The sequence below is a fragment of the Podarcis vaucheri genome (assembly GCF_965113315.1).
Source record: "Podarcis vaucheri genome assembly, chromosome: 12".
Taxonomy (NCBI): Eukaryota; Metazoa; Chordata; class Lepidosauria; order Squamata; family Lacertidae; genus Podarcis; species Podarcis vaucheri.
The window spans coordinates 39,387,871-39,403,931 of record NC_138750.1 but is presented as its reverse complement, the minus strand read 5'-3'; the positions used below and the strand labels follow the sequence as shown (position 1 = coordinate 39,403,931).

The 16,061-nt window shown below is 42.2% G+C and overlaps 1 protein-coding gene across 1 annotated transcript in view; it reads left to right on the top strand.

Annotated features, from left to right (window-relative positions):
- Positions 1–111: 111 nt before the first annotated feature.
- Positions 112–16,061, top strand: part of MINDY3 (MINDY lysine 48 deubiquitinase 3) — a 35,620-nt gene continuing 19,670 nt past the window's right edge. Inside the window, exons 1-4 of the mRNA XM_082193225.1 lie at positions 112–764; positions 8,958–9,037; positions 9,690–9,747; positions 10,628–10,801. Coding sequence (XP_082049351.1) covers positions 668–764; positions 8,958–9,037; positions 9,690–9,747; positions 10,628–10,801 — 409 coding nt within the window. The 5' untranslated portion in view covers positions 112–667. The remainder of the gene's footprint in view (positions 765–8,957; positions 9,038–9,689; positions 9,748–10,627; positions 10,802–16,061) is intronic.

The window sequence follows — 16,061 nt, the reverse complement described above, 5'->3', positions numbered from 1 at the left end:
AATCACAGCCAGCCCTGTTGTTGATTGGCGTGCGGCCGCGCGTGTTTGTGCGCATCCCTTCCCTTCCCCGCCCCGCTTCTGACCGTGTTGTTAACTCCCCGAGTCAGGATGGGCGGGGGGACAAAGTGAGCCCCGCTTCGACGCCTCCCATTCGACGGGGTGCTTGCTTGTCAAAGAGCTGCTCCAATGGGGGCTGCCCGTAGTGCCCAACCCCACCATTCAGTATTACTACTGAGCCCTGAGGAAGGGAGCGGGTGAGGCAGGCGGGCGCGCGCGCAGCAGTGAGGGAGGAAGAGCAGAAAGGCCGGTCAGTATAAGCAGCCGCGACGCCGACGGGGGAGTCGGTCCAGGCGGCCCCTCGCGGGGAAGCGCGGCCTCCTCAGGCGCGGCGTCTGGGGGGAAGGCGGCGCGGCCTTCTGTCGAGGGAGAAGCGCCTCAACGGGCGGCGCTGGGCCTCCGTCTGCCCCCTGTCCCCCTTCCTCAGCATCCTCCGCTTCTTCCCCTTCAGGCCCGGCAGCTGCCTCGTGAGAGACTTTGCCGCCGCTCGAGAGACTCGCCGCCGCTTCCTCCGCCTCCTGCCCATGTTCAGCGAACGCAGGTTGGCCGCCGCCCCTCCGTCGCCTGTACCGCCGCTGCCGCCTTTCCGCCGCCGCCGGGAGCCGCCGCCATGGCTGACTTGGGGCAGGAGGTCGTCCACCTGGTGTGGGGCAAGAAGCCCGGCACGCAGGGCCTCGCCGACACCATCTTCTGCCGGTGGGCACAAGGTACGTCCCGGCCTCCTCCTCTCCCCCCCCCCCGCATCGCTGATCCTCCCTCCCACCTTCATTCACTTTCACATTCCCCTTTCACACCCCCTCCCTTCTCGCCTCCTGCACACACATCTTCTTGCCTTTGGACCCCTGTGCTCTTTCCTTCTCCCCCTTTCCTCGTCCAGGCGCTGGTGGGAAGCGCGATGCCGTCGGTAGTGTCTGGCATGACAAGCGCTCCCAGCTGGCCCAGCCTTGAACTGCATCATGGCAGAGAGGTGGGTGGTTTGTGACTTGGGAGAATAAGGGATCTCCACCCTTCTTGCTCTTCTGCCCCCCCCCCCTTTTTGCACTGTAAGTAGTGAGCTGAGATATATTCTATCCCCTTGATACATCTTCCTTTGCCTGTTATTCCCCTGTTTTGAAATGGGCAGGAAGGGACCCAAATATACCTAGTGGTGGCACAGTCATCATGATAGCTGTTAAGATGTGTCATTTGCCTCCCCACCCCCACCCTATCTGTGTATGAGCTGGGGATATCTTTTGCACCATAAGGTTGGCAAACCCTTTCTCTTTGTCTGTAAAAGTCTTTGGTATATTAACTATTGGGAAAGGGTGTATTTGCCACCCAGTTAGGCCTGGGTGATATATTGCCCAGGACCAGTATGAGGAGCAGACCGTGATGTCGGTTTCACTCAGCAGTATATCGCTGGTGAAACCGCCTCTGCTCCCGAGTCCCTCTGCTAGCAGCGTCTGCTGGAGGGAGTCAAGAGTTCCTATATCTCTGACTGAAACCGCCATCCCACTCTGCCCTCATACGATAGAGGGGGAGAAACATGCTGTATTGGTGAGGCACCAATACAGTTTGTTCCTTCCTCTGCATCTTTAAACTGCTCAACTGAGGAGTGTGCAAGTGCCCCTGCCTCAGCCGAGCAGTTCAAGGAGCCCCCAGCCCGGCACTGGCTTCTGCAAGCGGGGGGGGGGGGACTCTTTGAAACCGCTCAGCTGAGGGGAGCGCGCTTGCCACTCCCCACAGCGGGCATTCAAAGGAGCCCCAATGCTTCGCACATGAGTGGTGAGAGCACTGGGGCTGTCTCAGCTGGGGGGGGGGACCTCCCCTCAGCTGAGCGGCACAAACAATCTGCATTGTCCTAGCCTGCGATCCTGGGTGAAACTGCCTCAGCTCTCAAGGTGAAAGCTGGGCCAGTTTCACCTGGTGTCTCGTGGGTAGAAGCCAATGCATCTTGTTTTTTCAACATCACGGTATATCACCAAACTGCAATGTTTGGTTGGCAATACACCATGATGTTGAAAAGCTGATGTCACCCAGCTCTAAACCCAGTAGGTGACAAGATACATCTGCCGCTCCTTTGCCTGTGGTCAAGAACAAACTAGTAATTTTCTCCCAGCTCCGTGTTGTAAACAGTGCTACTATGTTCAGCACAGTTTTATTGCTATTTGTAATAACTATCCTACATGGTTGGGTAACATTGGTGCTATTCCGTCATGTGTATAAGTTAAGGGTACTGGGTTTCCTTAAGATGGTCATTCTAACCATTAGTTGTTCTGATAAATTTCTGCCATGTTGTATTGCATGTTATGCTTTTGCTCTGGTTTCACAGAGCTGGAAAATTGGTGCTCTTGCCCAAGAATCTGAAATACTTTTTGATTTGTTAGCAAGGCTTTCTTCTAAGTACTGCATGGACTTGGGATGTGATATCCTTTTAGTATAATTTCACATTTATAGTCTAGATTGCTGTGGAATATGTAGAAAAAGGTTTCAACATTTCCTCTCCTCTAAGCTTGACTTGGGTTACTCTATGCATATAATGATGCAGCATTGATTGTATTGATAGCAAACACTGCTATCAACAGCTTGTCCATGAATAATGAATATAAAAACCTTGCAAGTTATTCTGTTCATTCTGTTTTGCTTTGGGAGATTTTTTTTTGTAACCTAAAAGTTGATGTGCTGTGATCTTGGTAGAAAAAAATTATGGATTGTGTCCATACTACTGATTCCCAAGAGGTTAATAAAAGCTTTGAATTGCCTATTACAGCACTGGCAATAGAAACAATGAAGTGCAAATATTTATCCAATAATAATTACTGTGTTTGGGCATGGCACCGAAAGCTCCCTCTAAAAAACAGCATTTAGGAATCATCCATGTAATCTTTCTAGAAAGTTAATATGGTCCTCATTTTAATTTCTCCGTATTTTTCATTTGACAATATTTTATAATGTCCTTTTAGAAGTGCCATCCTGTAATTGGAAATTGCTAAATTTTGTGAACACCACAAGATGATTCAGCCCTATAGCCCATTTAAAATAGCTGCTGGTGCGACCTAGCCAGTATATGCTCATGTAGCACTGATAAGTTAAATGGAAATGTAAACATGTTAAATGAATTAATTGGGCAGAAACATATGTAGTTACTCTTGTCTTTGCAGTATACATCGTCTCCACCATTCCAAATGTTGTACCCAGGTAACTAACTCCTTGGTAAATCTACAAAAAAAGGCACCCCCTAAAGTTATTGTTTCTGGGTTGACTTCCTCACCCTCGGCCCTCCAGATGTTTTTGGCCTACAACTCCCATGACCCCTAGCTAGCAGGACCAGTGGCCAGGGATGATGGGAATTGTAGTCTTAAAACATCTGGAGGGTCGAGGTTGAGGAAGCCTGTCTTAGCCCATTCCATCATTTCCATCAACTTGAATCTCAGATGCATGGCAAACCACTCTAATGAAATAATTTGTTTTGCAATAAAAGGTAACTGAGGGAAGAGAAGAAGAACGATTAGTTGGAAGTTTGGCTTCTTGCAGCAGAATGCTGCTGCTAATTGCTCTCCTCAGTTCAGTTCTGGCCACAGTTCATGTTTCATCATCAATAAAATTGCATTTGTGGTTATGACCATGTTCAAAATGTGTTGGTGTTATAGAAATGCTCCTGTTTGCTTCCAGTGGCCTACTTCGTACATCACATTAAAAATAGATTGTGGTTCAATGTGAATGAGCAGTGAGGTGGTATATGCTGCTCATAGGTTCCTAAGGTGGTCCTCCTTCAATCTTCCTGCTGCGCAACAAACAAAACAAGCCAAAATTTGGCTTGTCATATTGTTCAAACCTGGGCTTGTGGTTTGTTCTTCTCAAGCCACACCACGAGGGTTAAACCAAGAACAAACCTTGATTTCTGTTCATGGTTGGTTTGAAAGAAACAAGCAATGAGCCTGGTTCAGATAACAGGCCAGACTCTGGCTTGTTTTGTCTGTGGAGCAATAGGAGCAGGAGAAGAACACTACAGGAATTTTGAGCAGTGCGCAGTAGCACTACAGCCTGTTTAAACTATGGTTTAATGTGATATGCATTCTAGACCAATGTGATTTGTCCTTTATTTTTCTACAACTGCTCTCCTTTGTGTGTTGGCTGCTGAAACAATAATCACGTTCCCAAGAGGGGACAATATGTTGTCCCCTCTTGGGAATGGCTATTTTCCTTTTATTTCCTGTTTTACATTCAGGTAGGTAGCCGTGTTGGTCTGACACAGTCGAAATATATAGATAGATAGATAGATAGCTAGATAGATAGATAGATATAGATATAGATAAAAATGTCCAGTAGCACCTTAGAGAGCAACTAAGTTTGTTCTGGGTATAAGCTTTTGTGTGCATGCATACTTCTTCAGATACCAGATATCTGAAGAAGTGTGCATGCACACAAAAGCTTTTTAAATTTATTTTCCTGTTTTACATAGAGAGGAATGTTATAAACACGTATTACATTGATTGCATTTCTCTGTGTGTGTGCATACTCAGTTAACATTTTGGAGCTTATATGTGCTTGTAACTATGTTACTTATTATTGTTAAGCTATTATCTTAGGTTCTGTAGTTTGGCTGCTGCTGTCAGTGCTTTTATATTAAAGTCTGTTTGATTGAGGGACCTGGCAGCTGGATATGTTGATAAGAAAGGGAAGGGCAAGTAGTATGTTCTGGCAGTTGTCTGTTTTAAGGAGCTAATCAATGAATTTATTTTCATGAGCAGATTAGGGTTATGTTAGGGCTCCATGTTGCCTTCAGAAAAACACTGGCAACAGTGGACAGGAAATCTCTTTTAAATAATTTTTATTAACAGGCCAGTCACATCACATTATCCAAATCACATTAGTTCCAAAATATACAGCCAAATTTTAAATTTTGTTGGGGGTACCCATACATCAAGCTTCGAACGAGTCCAAACATTACTTATATTGCTGCCTTAATTAAACAGTTCTATCCAGTTCAATCCAGATAGTCCTTTATTACTTTCTTCATCTTCTTCTTGTTGTCGTATATTCCTTTCTTTGCGATCTCTGATAATTTTCACAAGCAGATTGGAAACAAGCATCCTCTGTGTGGGTTTTGTACTCTCTAAAGATCATATCAGGGACAGCCGCTGTTCCACGCTTCCATAAAAAAATTATTCTTCGGTCTGTCCTTTGCTTTTCTCAGACTTGCCAAGTATATCAGGAGGCTCTGTCAGGTTAAGATTACATTCCAACAATCCTTCTCATTCCAATGATCCTGATTCTCCTCCCCCTGTCCTTCTTTCTCCGGCAAGCCTGTCTTGGCGAGACGCCATTTTTTAACTGCGTCATAAACTTTCCTCCGTTCTCATTGTTTACCAATCCTCTCTTTCTCTATAATCCATCCCCACACAGTTCTTGAATTCCTGCTTGTGGTTGGTAAAACGCAACGATCTTATTTCTTTCTGGGGTGGAGGGTTATTATATCACATAGTACAAAGGAAAAAAAGGTTTTTTCCTCCACCCCCCCTTCATTCCAAACATACAGTCTCTTAATGGTAATTCATCAGAAGATTTACTTATCCACCCGTCACTCCCGGTCACAGAGATCCATTAATCAGCAGTCTTATCTCTCGAGCGTTACTTGATGTATGTGCTTCAGCTTCTCCAATCATATATTTCTAATTATAATTCCAAGCTGAAGCTAACCAGCACGCGCTGATTGGAATCGGCGTCAGGAAGAGCTGACCACATCAAGGGCTCGTGCCAAGTGACCGGCACCCCCATCTCTCGGATCTGGGGGTGCAGCGTGGACACCGCTGGCAAGACAGTCCCCCCCCCATATCCTTGGGGGGGGGGTAGGAAGACTACATACTTCCCATAGCAGCCTCTTAATTGCCTTGTATGGGTCAGAGAGATGTTATTGTCGGCCATCTTCCAGTGTGCCACCTGGTGGCCCCCCCAGTGGACAGGAAATCTCATGGATGAACAATCCCAAATCTCTGAAATGTGTTGATCAAAAAAAAAAAAAAGGGATGAATCATAAAGTTGTCTTGGCCTTCTCTTTTCTTCTTTTTTAAAAAAGGTTCACTTTGACTGGCAGTATTTCAGGCTATTAAATTAGTAATTACCGTATTTTTTGCTCTATAGGACTCACTTTTTCCCTCCTAAAAAGTAAGGGGAAATGTGTGTGCGTCTTATGGAGCGAATGCAGGCTGCGCAGCTATCCCAGAAGCCAGAACAGCAAGAGGGATTGCAGTGAGATCCCTCTTGCTGTTCTGGCTTCTGAGATTCAGAATATTTTTTTCCTTGTTTTCCTCCTCCAAAAACTAGGTGCGTCTTGTGGTCTGGTGTGTCTTATAGAGCGAAAAATACGGTACTGTCTGTACTGAAATAATTTGGTCAGAAGTGCAAGCTTGTTTGGTTATAATTTAAAATATTTGTGCCTATAATTGAAGGATCAATAAGAAAGAAACGTAAGTTGAAGAAATCCCAGCTAAGTAATTAATTTGAAGAAGAATTTTCTTTTTGCAAAGGTTGGATAAAAAACATTTTGATCACCACCCTGGTCCTTTTGTGTACATAATAAATCACATTCTCGTGTACTCACTCATGTAGACAGTGTGTGAACTTGAGTGACTGGGGGTATAGTCAGCTGCAATTTCTGTGTTTGCACAGGATGGAAAAATTGTTTTGTGATATATGAGAAAGTTGTGTGACCTGCTAGAAGATTTCTGGTAAGACAGGATAAACACCTCTGCCACAAATGCAGAATACGCTGCAGTGTCTGTTAAATAGATGACTGTTGCCATCTGTTCTGTTGACTTGGTTAATATATTTTATTCTTCACTTCCTTCTTCCCTAAGTTGGATTTTTCTGGTTTTGGTTCTATTGCAGCTTTTTCCCACCCCCTTTCACCCCAGCAACTCGCTTGGACTGGAATAGAAGCTTTCAAGCTTTACAGTGCCTTTGTGTTAATATAAGCTTCAATTATTGTTAAGTCAGAAAACCTGGCCTTGTTTTGCTGTCCTATCATATAACAATTTTAGAGCTGCTGCTGAGCTCAATGCAAGTTTGTTTGTTTGTAAAAAGTTCATAGAGTCCTTGGAATTACATGCAAGTCTTGCTTTTTATGTTGACCTGCTTCAGAGATGGACTGTACTTGTTTACCATTTCCTACAGTATCCTTGTAAATGTTTGTGTCCTGTAAAAATACCCCCTTCACCCATTATATTGAAATGGCAGATGAAACTTGTATCCATTGTTTTTGGTTTGTTTCATGGTTCCATTTAGCTACTGGAAAAGCTAAGCAAAAGTGACATATTTGTACACTCTGTTCACTCCAATACCTCGTTTGTGTCAAAGCAATACACTGCTCTAGATTGAATATGACCTAGAAAGTGCATGGAGTTCAATACAAAATTGAGCAAAACTGCAGAGCACAGTTTCTGTGTGTGGCTGGAATGTACCATTGGGGAGTTAGGATATCTGTGTTCAGATAGAATTTATTATTTGTTGAACCCAGTTGAAGGTAGTCATTTGATGAGACCATGACTGTGTTCTCTCACCCGCCCACCAGTATATGGACATTACCATGTAGGTTTCCACTCCCCCGCCCCCAGTCATTTATTTATACTTTGTCCCTAGGACCTTTTCTTAAAACATTAAGAAAAAGATTTCTTTTACAATGTTGAAACTTGCTTAGGTTCTGGTTTAAGAAGAAATGTAGTGATATATATGAATATATGTATATGTGTGTGTATGGATAGATAGATAGATAGATAGATAGATAGATAGATAGATAGATAGATACAATAAAGGTATTCCTGTCACTGCAGCACTTGTATTGGAATGAGGATTTGATGGCCTTTGCCAAGCCAGACTGAATAACATTTGCACATTTCTAACAGAAAGTAGGATAAGTAAGGATATAAACACTAGGAAATGATAATTACCGTATTTTTCGCTCTATAACACGCAGATTTTTTCTCCTAAAAAGGAAGGGGAAATGTCTGTGCGTGTTATGCAGCGAATGTGTGGTCCCTGGAGCCGAAAAATGAGGCAAAAATCAAACCGCGCTTCAGGGAGAAGGGAAGCCTGAAGAGAGGAAGTGATTGCTTTCCTGCATTCTGCCTCAGGGTCTTACTGCCCGCCCTCTCTGTTTCGTTACTGTGTTTGCTCAGGATCTTTGCATTGGGTCAGCCAAAATTCACCATCAGAGCACATAGCATGTCCATGGCTACAGCCTGTCCCCCCCCCAAAAAAAAAATCACGCACCCACTGTTGCCTGGGGCTGCAATGGTGCAAAAACGTGGTTAAAAAGTATGGGTCCACATGGATCCTCAGGATCTTTGCATTGGGTCAGCCAAAATTCACCATCAGAGCGCATAGCATGTCCATGGCTACAGCCTGCCCCCCCCCAAAAAAAATCACGCACCCACTGTTGCCTGGGGCTGCAATGGTGCAAAAACGTGATTACAAAGCATGGATCCACAGGGATTCTCAGGATTTTTGCATTGGGTCACCCCAAATTCACCATCAGATCACATGTCTGTGGCCACAGCATGAAGCACAAAAATGATACGTCCACTGTTTCATTCAGAATATTTTTTCCCTTGTTTTCCTCCTCTAAAAACGATGTGCGTGTTATGGTCAGGTGCGTGTTATAGAGCGAAAAATACGGTACCTACTACCACTCTGAAAATTAGGCTGGGGTTGATGCAGCTTCTTGAAAGCATCAGTACAATGAATTGATACCGTTAAAAGAACTGAGCAGGGTTGTTTGAGTTTTATTAGGCAGAGACAGAATATTGAAAGTAGAACTCAGAACTCAGTTTGACTCTGACAAGGAATAAGTATGAAAGACTGTTCTATTAATGGACATTTTTCTTTGGAAACAACTAACCCATTATTTTGGTTCCTCCTATTAGGGTTTGTATTTAGTGAATCAGAATCAACTGCATTAGAACAATTTGAAGGAGGCCCTTGCGCTGTGATTGCACCCATTCAGGTAATACTATAGAAGCTTGTGGAAACTATGTAAATTTGAAACATACCTATTTTTGCCTTCTGTCCTTTGGCTTATGTGAAAACCTAAAGTAAGCACTATGACAAATATATATTGGTTGGGTTTACTTTAGGCGATTATTTTCTGTTGAAGTAGTACAGATTGAACACTACCAGTGCTGCTGTTTTGAGCCTCTGTTGTCTGCAGTATTAACATAATACATAAAATCAACATGGCTACTTAAATCAGTTGCAGATACAGATCTGAGAACTAACCTGTTCCGTGAGTTCCTGCAGCACTTAACTCTTGATAAAGTTCATTTTATGTTTTAGGTAGGGGCAGATATCTAGTCCTCTACATTGGCCATCAAATGCTTCAAACATTTGTAAGATTCGGAGAGAATGATATAATTGCATGAGAAAATTTATCATGCTGTTATCGTAAAGCAATTTCTAATCCCGTAGCTATGTAAATAATTTAGTGATAGTGAGCAAAAAAGTAAATTGTACCTTTGCATAGGGGAAAAGGCCTTCTGTAACTAGGAATGTATTTTATTTTTTAAAAAAGAAGTTAAACTGATATTGAAAATGGAACTTTGCACCCCTGAAGAACAAATCATACATATCTGATATGTCAATGTTATCTTTAATATAAGGCATTCCTTCTGAAGAAGCTTTTTACTTGTGAGAAATCTACCTGGAGACAATGTCAAGGTAACCATAAATCTACCTCCACAAGAGGGTTTTGATATAGTACTTGCCAGCAAATTTCACAGTGCTAAGCTAAATTATAGTTCACTATTATTCATGAGCTATTAGCAATATGCTTCTGCAGTAATTTGATGTTACAATTAGTGTACAAATGCATTATTTACTGATGGTTTTGAAATAGAGGGTATAGAATTCAGCATTACAAAATTTAAGAAAGTCCAAATCCTGCAAATGGAATTGTCATGTAAATTAGGCAAGTGGCATAAATGTCACTGTATATTCTTTATTCTTACTACACAGTTTGTCTTACTGTTTCTGCTGAACTTGTTTCTCTTATCTTATGACTGGAGAAGGTGGACTTACCCTCATTGATCATTGTATTCAATTGGGATAAGTGGAGGCACTTGGAACTCTGATGAATAAAGAACCTTTGCCCATTACCCTTGATTTTCTAAGGCTCAGTAGAAATTGTGTTTATGTTTAGTTTCCCCCCTAGAAAAAACAGTGATCTGGAATCTGCCAAAGTTGTCAAATTATAAATGCAAAGAAAAACTGGTTCTTAAGGTTGAACTCATTTGTATTGTGATCATAACATGAACTGTAAACAGATCTTTTCTGCTCCGCATCATGCCTCCCTTGTTCCATTTTCCTACTCTTATCCTCCTGCTGAATTAAGTAGAAAAATTGGACTGGTAGATTAGGGGTCTAGGTAGCCTCAAGATATAGATTTGACCTGGAAACCACCAGTTGCCAATCCTTCTCCTAGCCTGCCTTAAAGCTGCCAGGGTTTAAGGAAAACCCTGAGTAGTATGAACATTGCCAGATGTTTTGCATGCAAGTTCACTGTCAAAATTTGTGTTTGTTCTGACTTTGAATATTTCAGAGGAAGAGCAGAAGAATCTCCTCTGTCATACCTTAAGTGATATTTTGGAACTGGCTTCCTCTGATAATTCAGAATCATACTGTTTGGTAACATGGCGAAGAGGAAGGACTGCTGAAGAAACTGCTAGTATTTCTGATAGTTCTGCTGAATCAAGCCACCAAGAGGACCAGCCTTGTAAGATATGCCTTGTGTAATATGATTCTGAACACTGCTTTGGTTTTGTTAACAAGCTTTATTTTGTTTTTAAGAATGCTTTTTATTGTATACCAGATCTCTTATCCTGGCACTAGTTGTTCTTCAGTTTCATAAATTAAGCTCAATACAGACTCATTTAAGTGCCATTGATCTAAGGCAGGGTGGGCTAACCTGTGCAGCATCCCCTCCCCTGAAGTCACTGAACTTGATTCCCATCATTCCTGATAATTGGCCATGTTGGCTCAGACTGATGGGAGTTGTAGTTCAACAACATCTGAGGAGTCACAGGTTAGCCACGCCTGATCTAAGGACATTGACAAACCCTCAAGCCTAGTGTTGCATCCCATTTTATGGTGCTAGGCAACCCTTAGCTATTGAACATTAGGTTTATAATATTTGGATTATATAAACACATTTTGACTTAATAAAATGGTGCCCCTAATGAATCAGGCAGCAGACTGTATAGCAGTATTTTTCTGATACAATAATTTAGAAATGCTGTAGGTGTGAGGTATAATATTGAAGAGACATTCCTCTATCTGCTTCATGTGACATGTGCATAACTTAAGAATTTCAGAAGTATTCATATGCAAATTTTCATCAGTTTAATATTTATTAAGCATAAGATTGATCAACTGATCAATTGTCAGTTCTATTAAATATATATTTAATTGAGAAGGACCAGTGTGAATGATTTGGAAATGACTTTTCGCTGTTAAATTTATCTTACTACCCTTGGGTGTTCCATAGTTACTTTGGGTTATTTTAACACATTTGTTTAGTTTCCACCTGCAGTCAATTTAATATGATATCATTAGGTCATTCACAATGGGCAGTCAGTAGAGGAGAGTTGCTATGACAAGAAATAATTTAAAGACTCTTGCATGTGATTAGTGTCCTGATATTCTTGCCAAAACATTTTCTCTTAAGTAAGTAAATTTATTCATACATGGGTCATAAAAATAAAAGGAGAAATTGAACCTTCCCCCTCACATAAATACACTTTATCATCATGTCATTGCATTTTGAAATATTCTTATTTAAAAAGCTACTTTAAAAAAGAGAATGCTGGAAAACCACTATGATTCTATGACATTCTGAAAAGTCCTATTATGGGTACCTTTTAGTAAATATACCTATCACTGGTATCTGCTTCTGCATAATTGTGTGACATTTACCAGCTTAGTTTCAGCAGCTCGTGATTTGTACTTTTCTATTCTTTCCTGATTTAATTGCAGCAGAATGGACACATATTTAATAAATATCGGTAACACAAGTATTCAGTATCCATTATCAGGCTCTAAGTACATGCGAAGAGTCTGGCTTTTAAAACCAACAAGCAAACCCACACTTATTCAATATAGGGAACTTTTGGTGACATCTCACATTACACAGGTGGGCATCTGCTCACATAGTGGGACTTGCCCTTGCTCCTTACAGTAGGGCTGGGTGATACATCAACATATCGTCCAAAACCAGTTTGATCATTGTTTCATAATATTTGAGCTGGCAATATATCGTGAATCAAAATGTGTGTAAGGGCTAGGCAATAATCAACATTGCAATAACTCACCAGTTAAACACTGCAATGTTATCACCAGCTAAACCTCACAATATCATCAGCTAAACACCGCAATGTCATCATGGATGAAATCATTCACAATGTCAGAAATAAGGATGGAACTATACAGAGGCAAACAGGACAATGTCCAAGCAACTGCTGCTACTAAAGAGGTCTAAAGCGGTTAAATGACAGTATTATCAATCATCACACATACAGTTTCATCAGCAGGCAAGTCAAAACGCATCGCAACAGGGACTTTTGCTACTGCTGCCATCTCCCATCCTTGCAGGCCGCCACCACTACTGCCACTGCCTCCCATCGCTGCTGCAAGTCCTCACAATCCGCCGCTGCTACTGCAGTCACTCACTCTCACTGCTACAAGGCCTCACAGGCCACCACAGTTTGTGCCACCACCACGAGGCCTTGCCGGCTGCCGCTGCTACAGCTGCCCCCTCCTGTTGCCGCCACAAGGCCTCGCAAGTTGCCACTGATTGGGGCGCCACCACGAGGCTTTGCAGGTTGTCACCGCTACTGTCAACATGTACCGTGGTCATGGCAAGCTGTTTCTGCCACTGCTGCTTCTGCCACCTAGTAGGCTGTCTGGCAGTCCCAGATAATTTGTATTTACTATGACTCATCACTGTACTTTGGATTGTACTGAATACCACCATTTGGTAGCCAAGCCCAAAACCAAAAGTCTCATTTGGATGCATTTTGGCTTGCCTGCTGCTGATAGTAACCATGAAGTGATTGATAATATCATCATTTATCAGTTTTAGACCTTTAAGTAGTAGCAGTTGCCAGGACATTGTCCTGTATGCCTCTATGTACTTCCTTCTTTTTTCAGATATGTAATGCTACACCATAGCTTAGCATTATGTGAATGAGTTTTGCCTCCCACTCTGCTCACACGCTGCTTTTCCACTCTGGCAAAGCTGACAAGAAGAACTTTGGAAGCTTTCTCTTCCAGTTTTGATAAGCCACAGCTTACTCTTTCAGAACACCAGCAGACGGTACTCAGTTTTGACTTTGGGTAGCGGAAACCCACTTCAAATCTTAGGAAAGTTCCAGTGTCTCACCAGTAGGTGTGATGGGACATCCACATCTGCTCTGGAGGATCTCCCAACCCTCTGGAGTTATTTGGCGGGCACACAGGGACTGCAAAGGGCAGGATAGGACAGAAAAGACCTATTGGAATAAGGTTACAAGTAATATCCAGTACTGAATAACTACCATTTATTCAACAGTCTTACAAAACTGGAGCAATAAGAAAACATAATGCCCTATTGTGATTGTAGCTCCCTTCAGATGCCCTGCATGAAAGGCAGGGATGAGGAAGCATGCAGCTTTGGGGTTGGGGCCAGAGTGTGGCCCCACTTCTCCTTCAGGTTTTGGAGCCCTGTAGACATAGACAGACATTCAACACCCACTCTTATACACACACACACACACACACACACACACACTGTAAAGGTATGAATAGTATTTTTAAGATGATTGTCATTTTTAATATTTAGCCTGGTATTCTTTCTCACACTACTGTCTCTGTCATACAGTGAATTAAATTTGAGAGAGGGATTTGACTTGAGTTCCTGGTTGCACAAAGTGACTGTAAAACGCAATGTAAAAATTGGCCTTGAGTTCATAAAATGGGATGTAATATTGAAACTTGCTATACAGAATACTTTCTGCTAGTTTGTAAGGAAAATAAACACCTGTAACTTTCTGCTTCCTCTCTTTCCTCTCTACACTAACACCAGATCACCTGCCTGCATTTTGCCTGTCAGGCATGTTTTTCGTATTTGACTTTTACTCAAATTTCATTTTCCTCAATGCATACCAATTTTGAAGCCACAACTTATTGTAGGAAGAAAGGCATGTATATTTAGGAATATATGCAAAGTACCACAAAAAGTGTTCCTCACAAGGCCTTTTCAGCTCCCCCTTCTGGTGGCAGCCTCCCAAAGGGCACAAGGGATGCTGCTGGGAGGGAAAACTGGCAGTTTTTACCTTCCCATTCTTCTGTGGCTGAAAAACTATGACCCAGGGCAATATCTTTATATAAATTTTTAGGACTTGTGGTTTCTTCCTCATCCCCCAAAGAACAGATATGGAAAAAAACTGTTAGCTGAAAAGTCAGCGACTTTCCCTTGTTTGTCTACACACTTCTGATGAAACTAAACTATAACAGATTCTTTTTCTAGTAACCATAGAGCCCTAATACATTTTATGGAGTGTGTTGTTTCCTGCAAAAAAACAACCCCTTGGAATTGTAGTAAATCGGTTTTTTTTGTACAGATACTTTATATTAAAGCTTCCCATTTCCCATTTTATACTTCCTTAAATAGTGAATCAGGCAACTTAATTCAAACCTTCCTGTTTTATACAGGACTTTTACTCCCAACAGCACTTGTGTTCCTCTAATCATAGTCCATCACTTGACATACTGTTCTTACCATTCCATTCAGTTCAGCAGGGTCAGTGAAATTGGCAACAGTAACTGGTCCACAGATTGCCAATGCAAAGTCTACTTGTTTCATCTGCTTTATGTTGTGCACAACTATGATTTGTTTGCCATTCATTGACTGTAATAGTGCTAATTCACAGGTTCAGAAATACCTTTATATCATAAGTCCCTCAGGTTGTGGTGCTCATAATTTAATTGGTTTTATTGGATGTGATTGGTGCAATAATTAATTGGTGCACCAATAATTAATTGGTGCAGTAATTGATTTTAGAACACTTTTCACTGAGGCAGGGGTTCCTAAACAGTGATCTGCAGACCACTGGTGGTCCCTGAGCTTCATTCAAGTGGTCCACAGCATGTCTGTAAAAGTACAATTAAAACCAGAGCATTAAGCACAGCACATTATAAATTGCTACAGCAGGCAGAAAAATGATTAAATGGTCTGCCAAGATTCTCTGCAATGTTCAAGTGTTCCATGAGGAAGGGAAAGTTTGGGAACCTGGTGAATGTCCCAGAATAGGCATTTGTTACTAAGGCTGTATGTAACAATTTCAGTGTTCTTCACTTCCCAAAGTGACTCTATTGTTAATTAGTACAATTCAAAGGTATCTTCCATAGAAGATGAATCCTGCTAGTCTGATTTTGAGGGCTTGCCATTCTTGTCATGTAATAAGAATTGCAGAAGCTGCCGCTATCACCTTTTCCTTAGGACCCCATATTAACAGTGATACAGATAACATTAGTTTCTGCACTATTTTCCTAGATGTTGAGTTTTATATTACAGTCATACCTCATGTTACGGCCGCTTCAGGTTACGTGTTTTCTGGTTGCGGACTGCGGGAAACCTGGAAGTACCGGAACAGTTTACTTCCGGGTTTCGCCGCTTGCCTATGCGCAAAAGCGCTAAATCATGCTTTGCGCATGTGCAGAAGCGCCAAATCGCACCTGCGCAGACGCGGCACTTCAGGATGCAAAAGCTGCGGGTTGTGGACGTGCCTCTGTCATGGATTACGTCTGCAACCTGAGGTTCCACTATATGTTATATTCTGTCTCACATCACTTAAAGCAACATATATGTGGTTCCCATGCAGGTATGATGTTATGCTGAGCCCATTTCACTAATACTTGGTAACACATTAGTTAACTGGGAAGGCATCAGTTGGGTAAAGGAAAACCCCACTTCTAATTTAATTACAGAGGATGAGGGA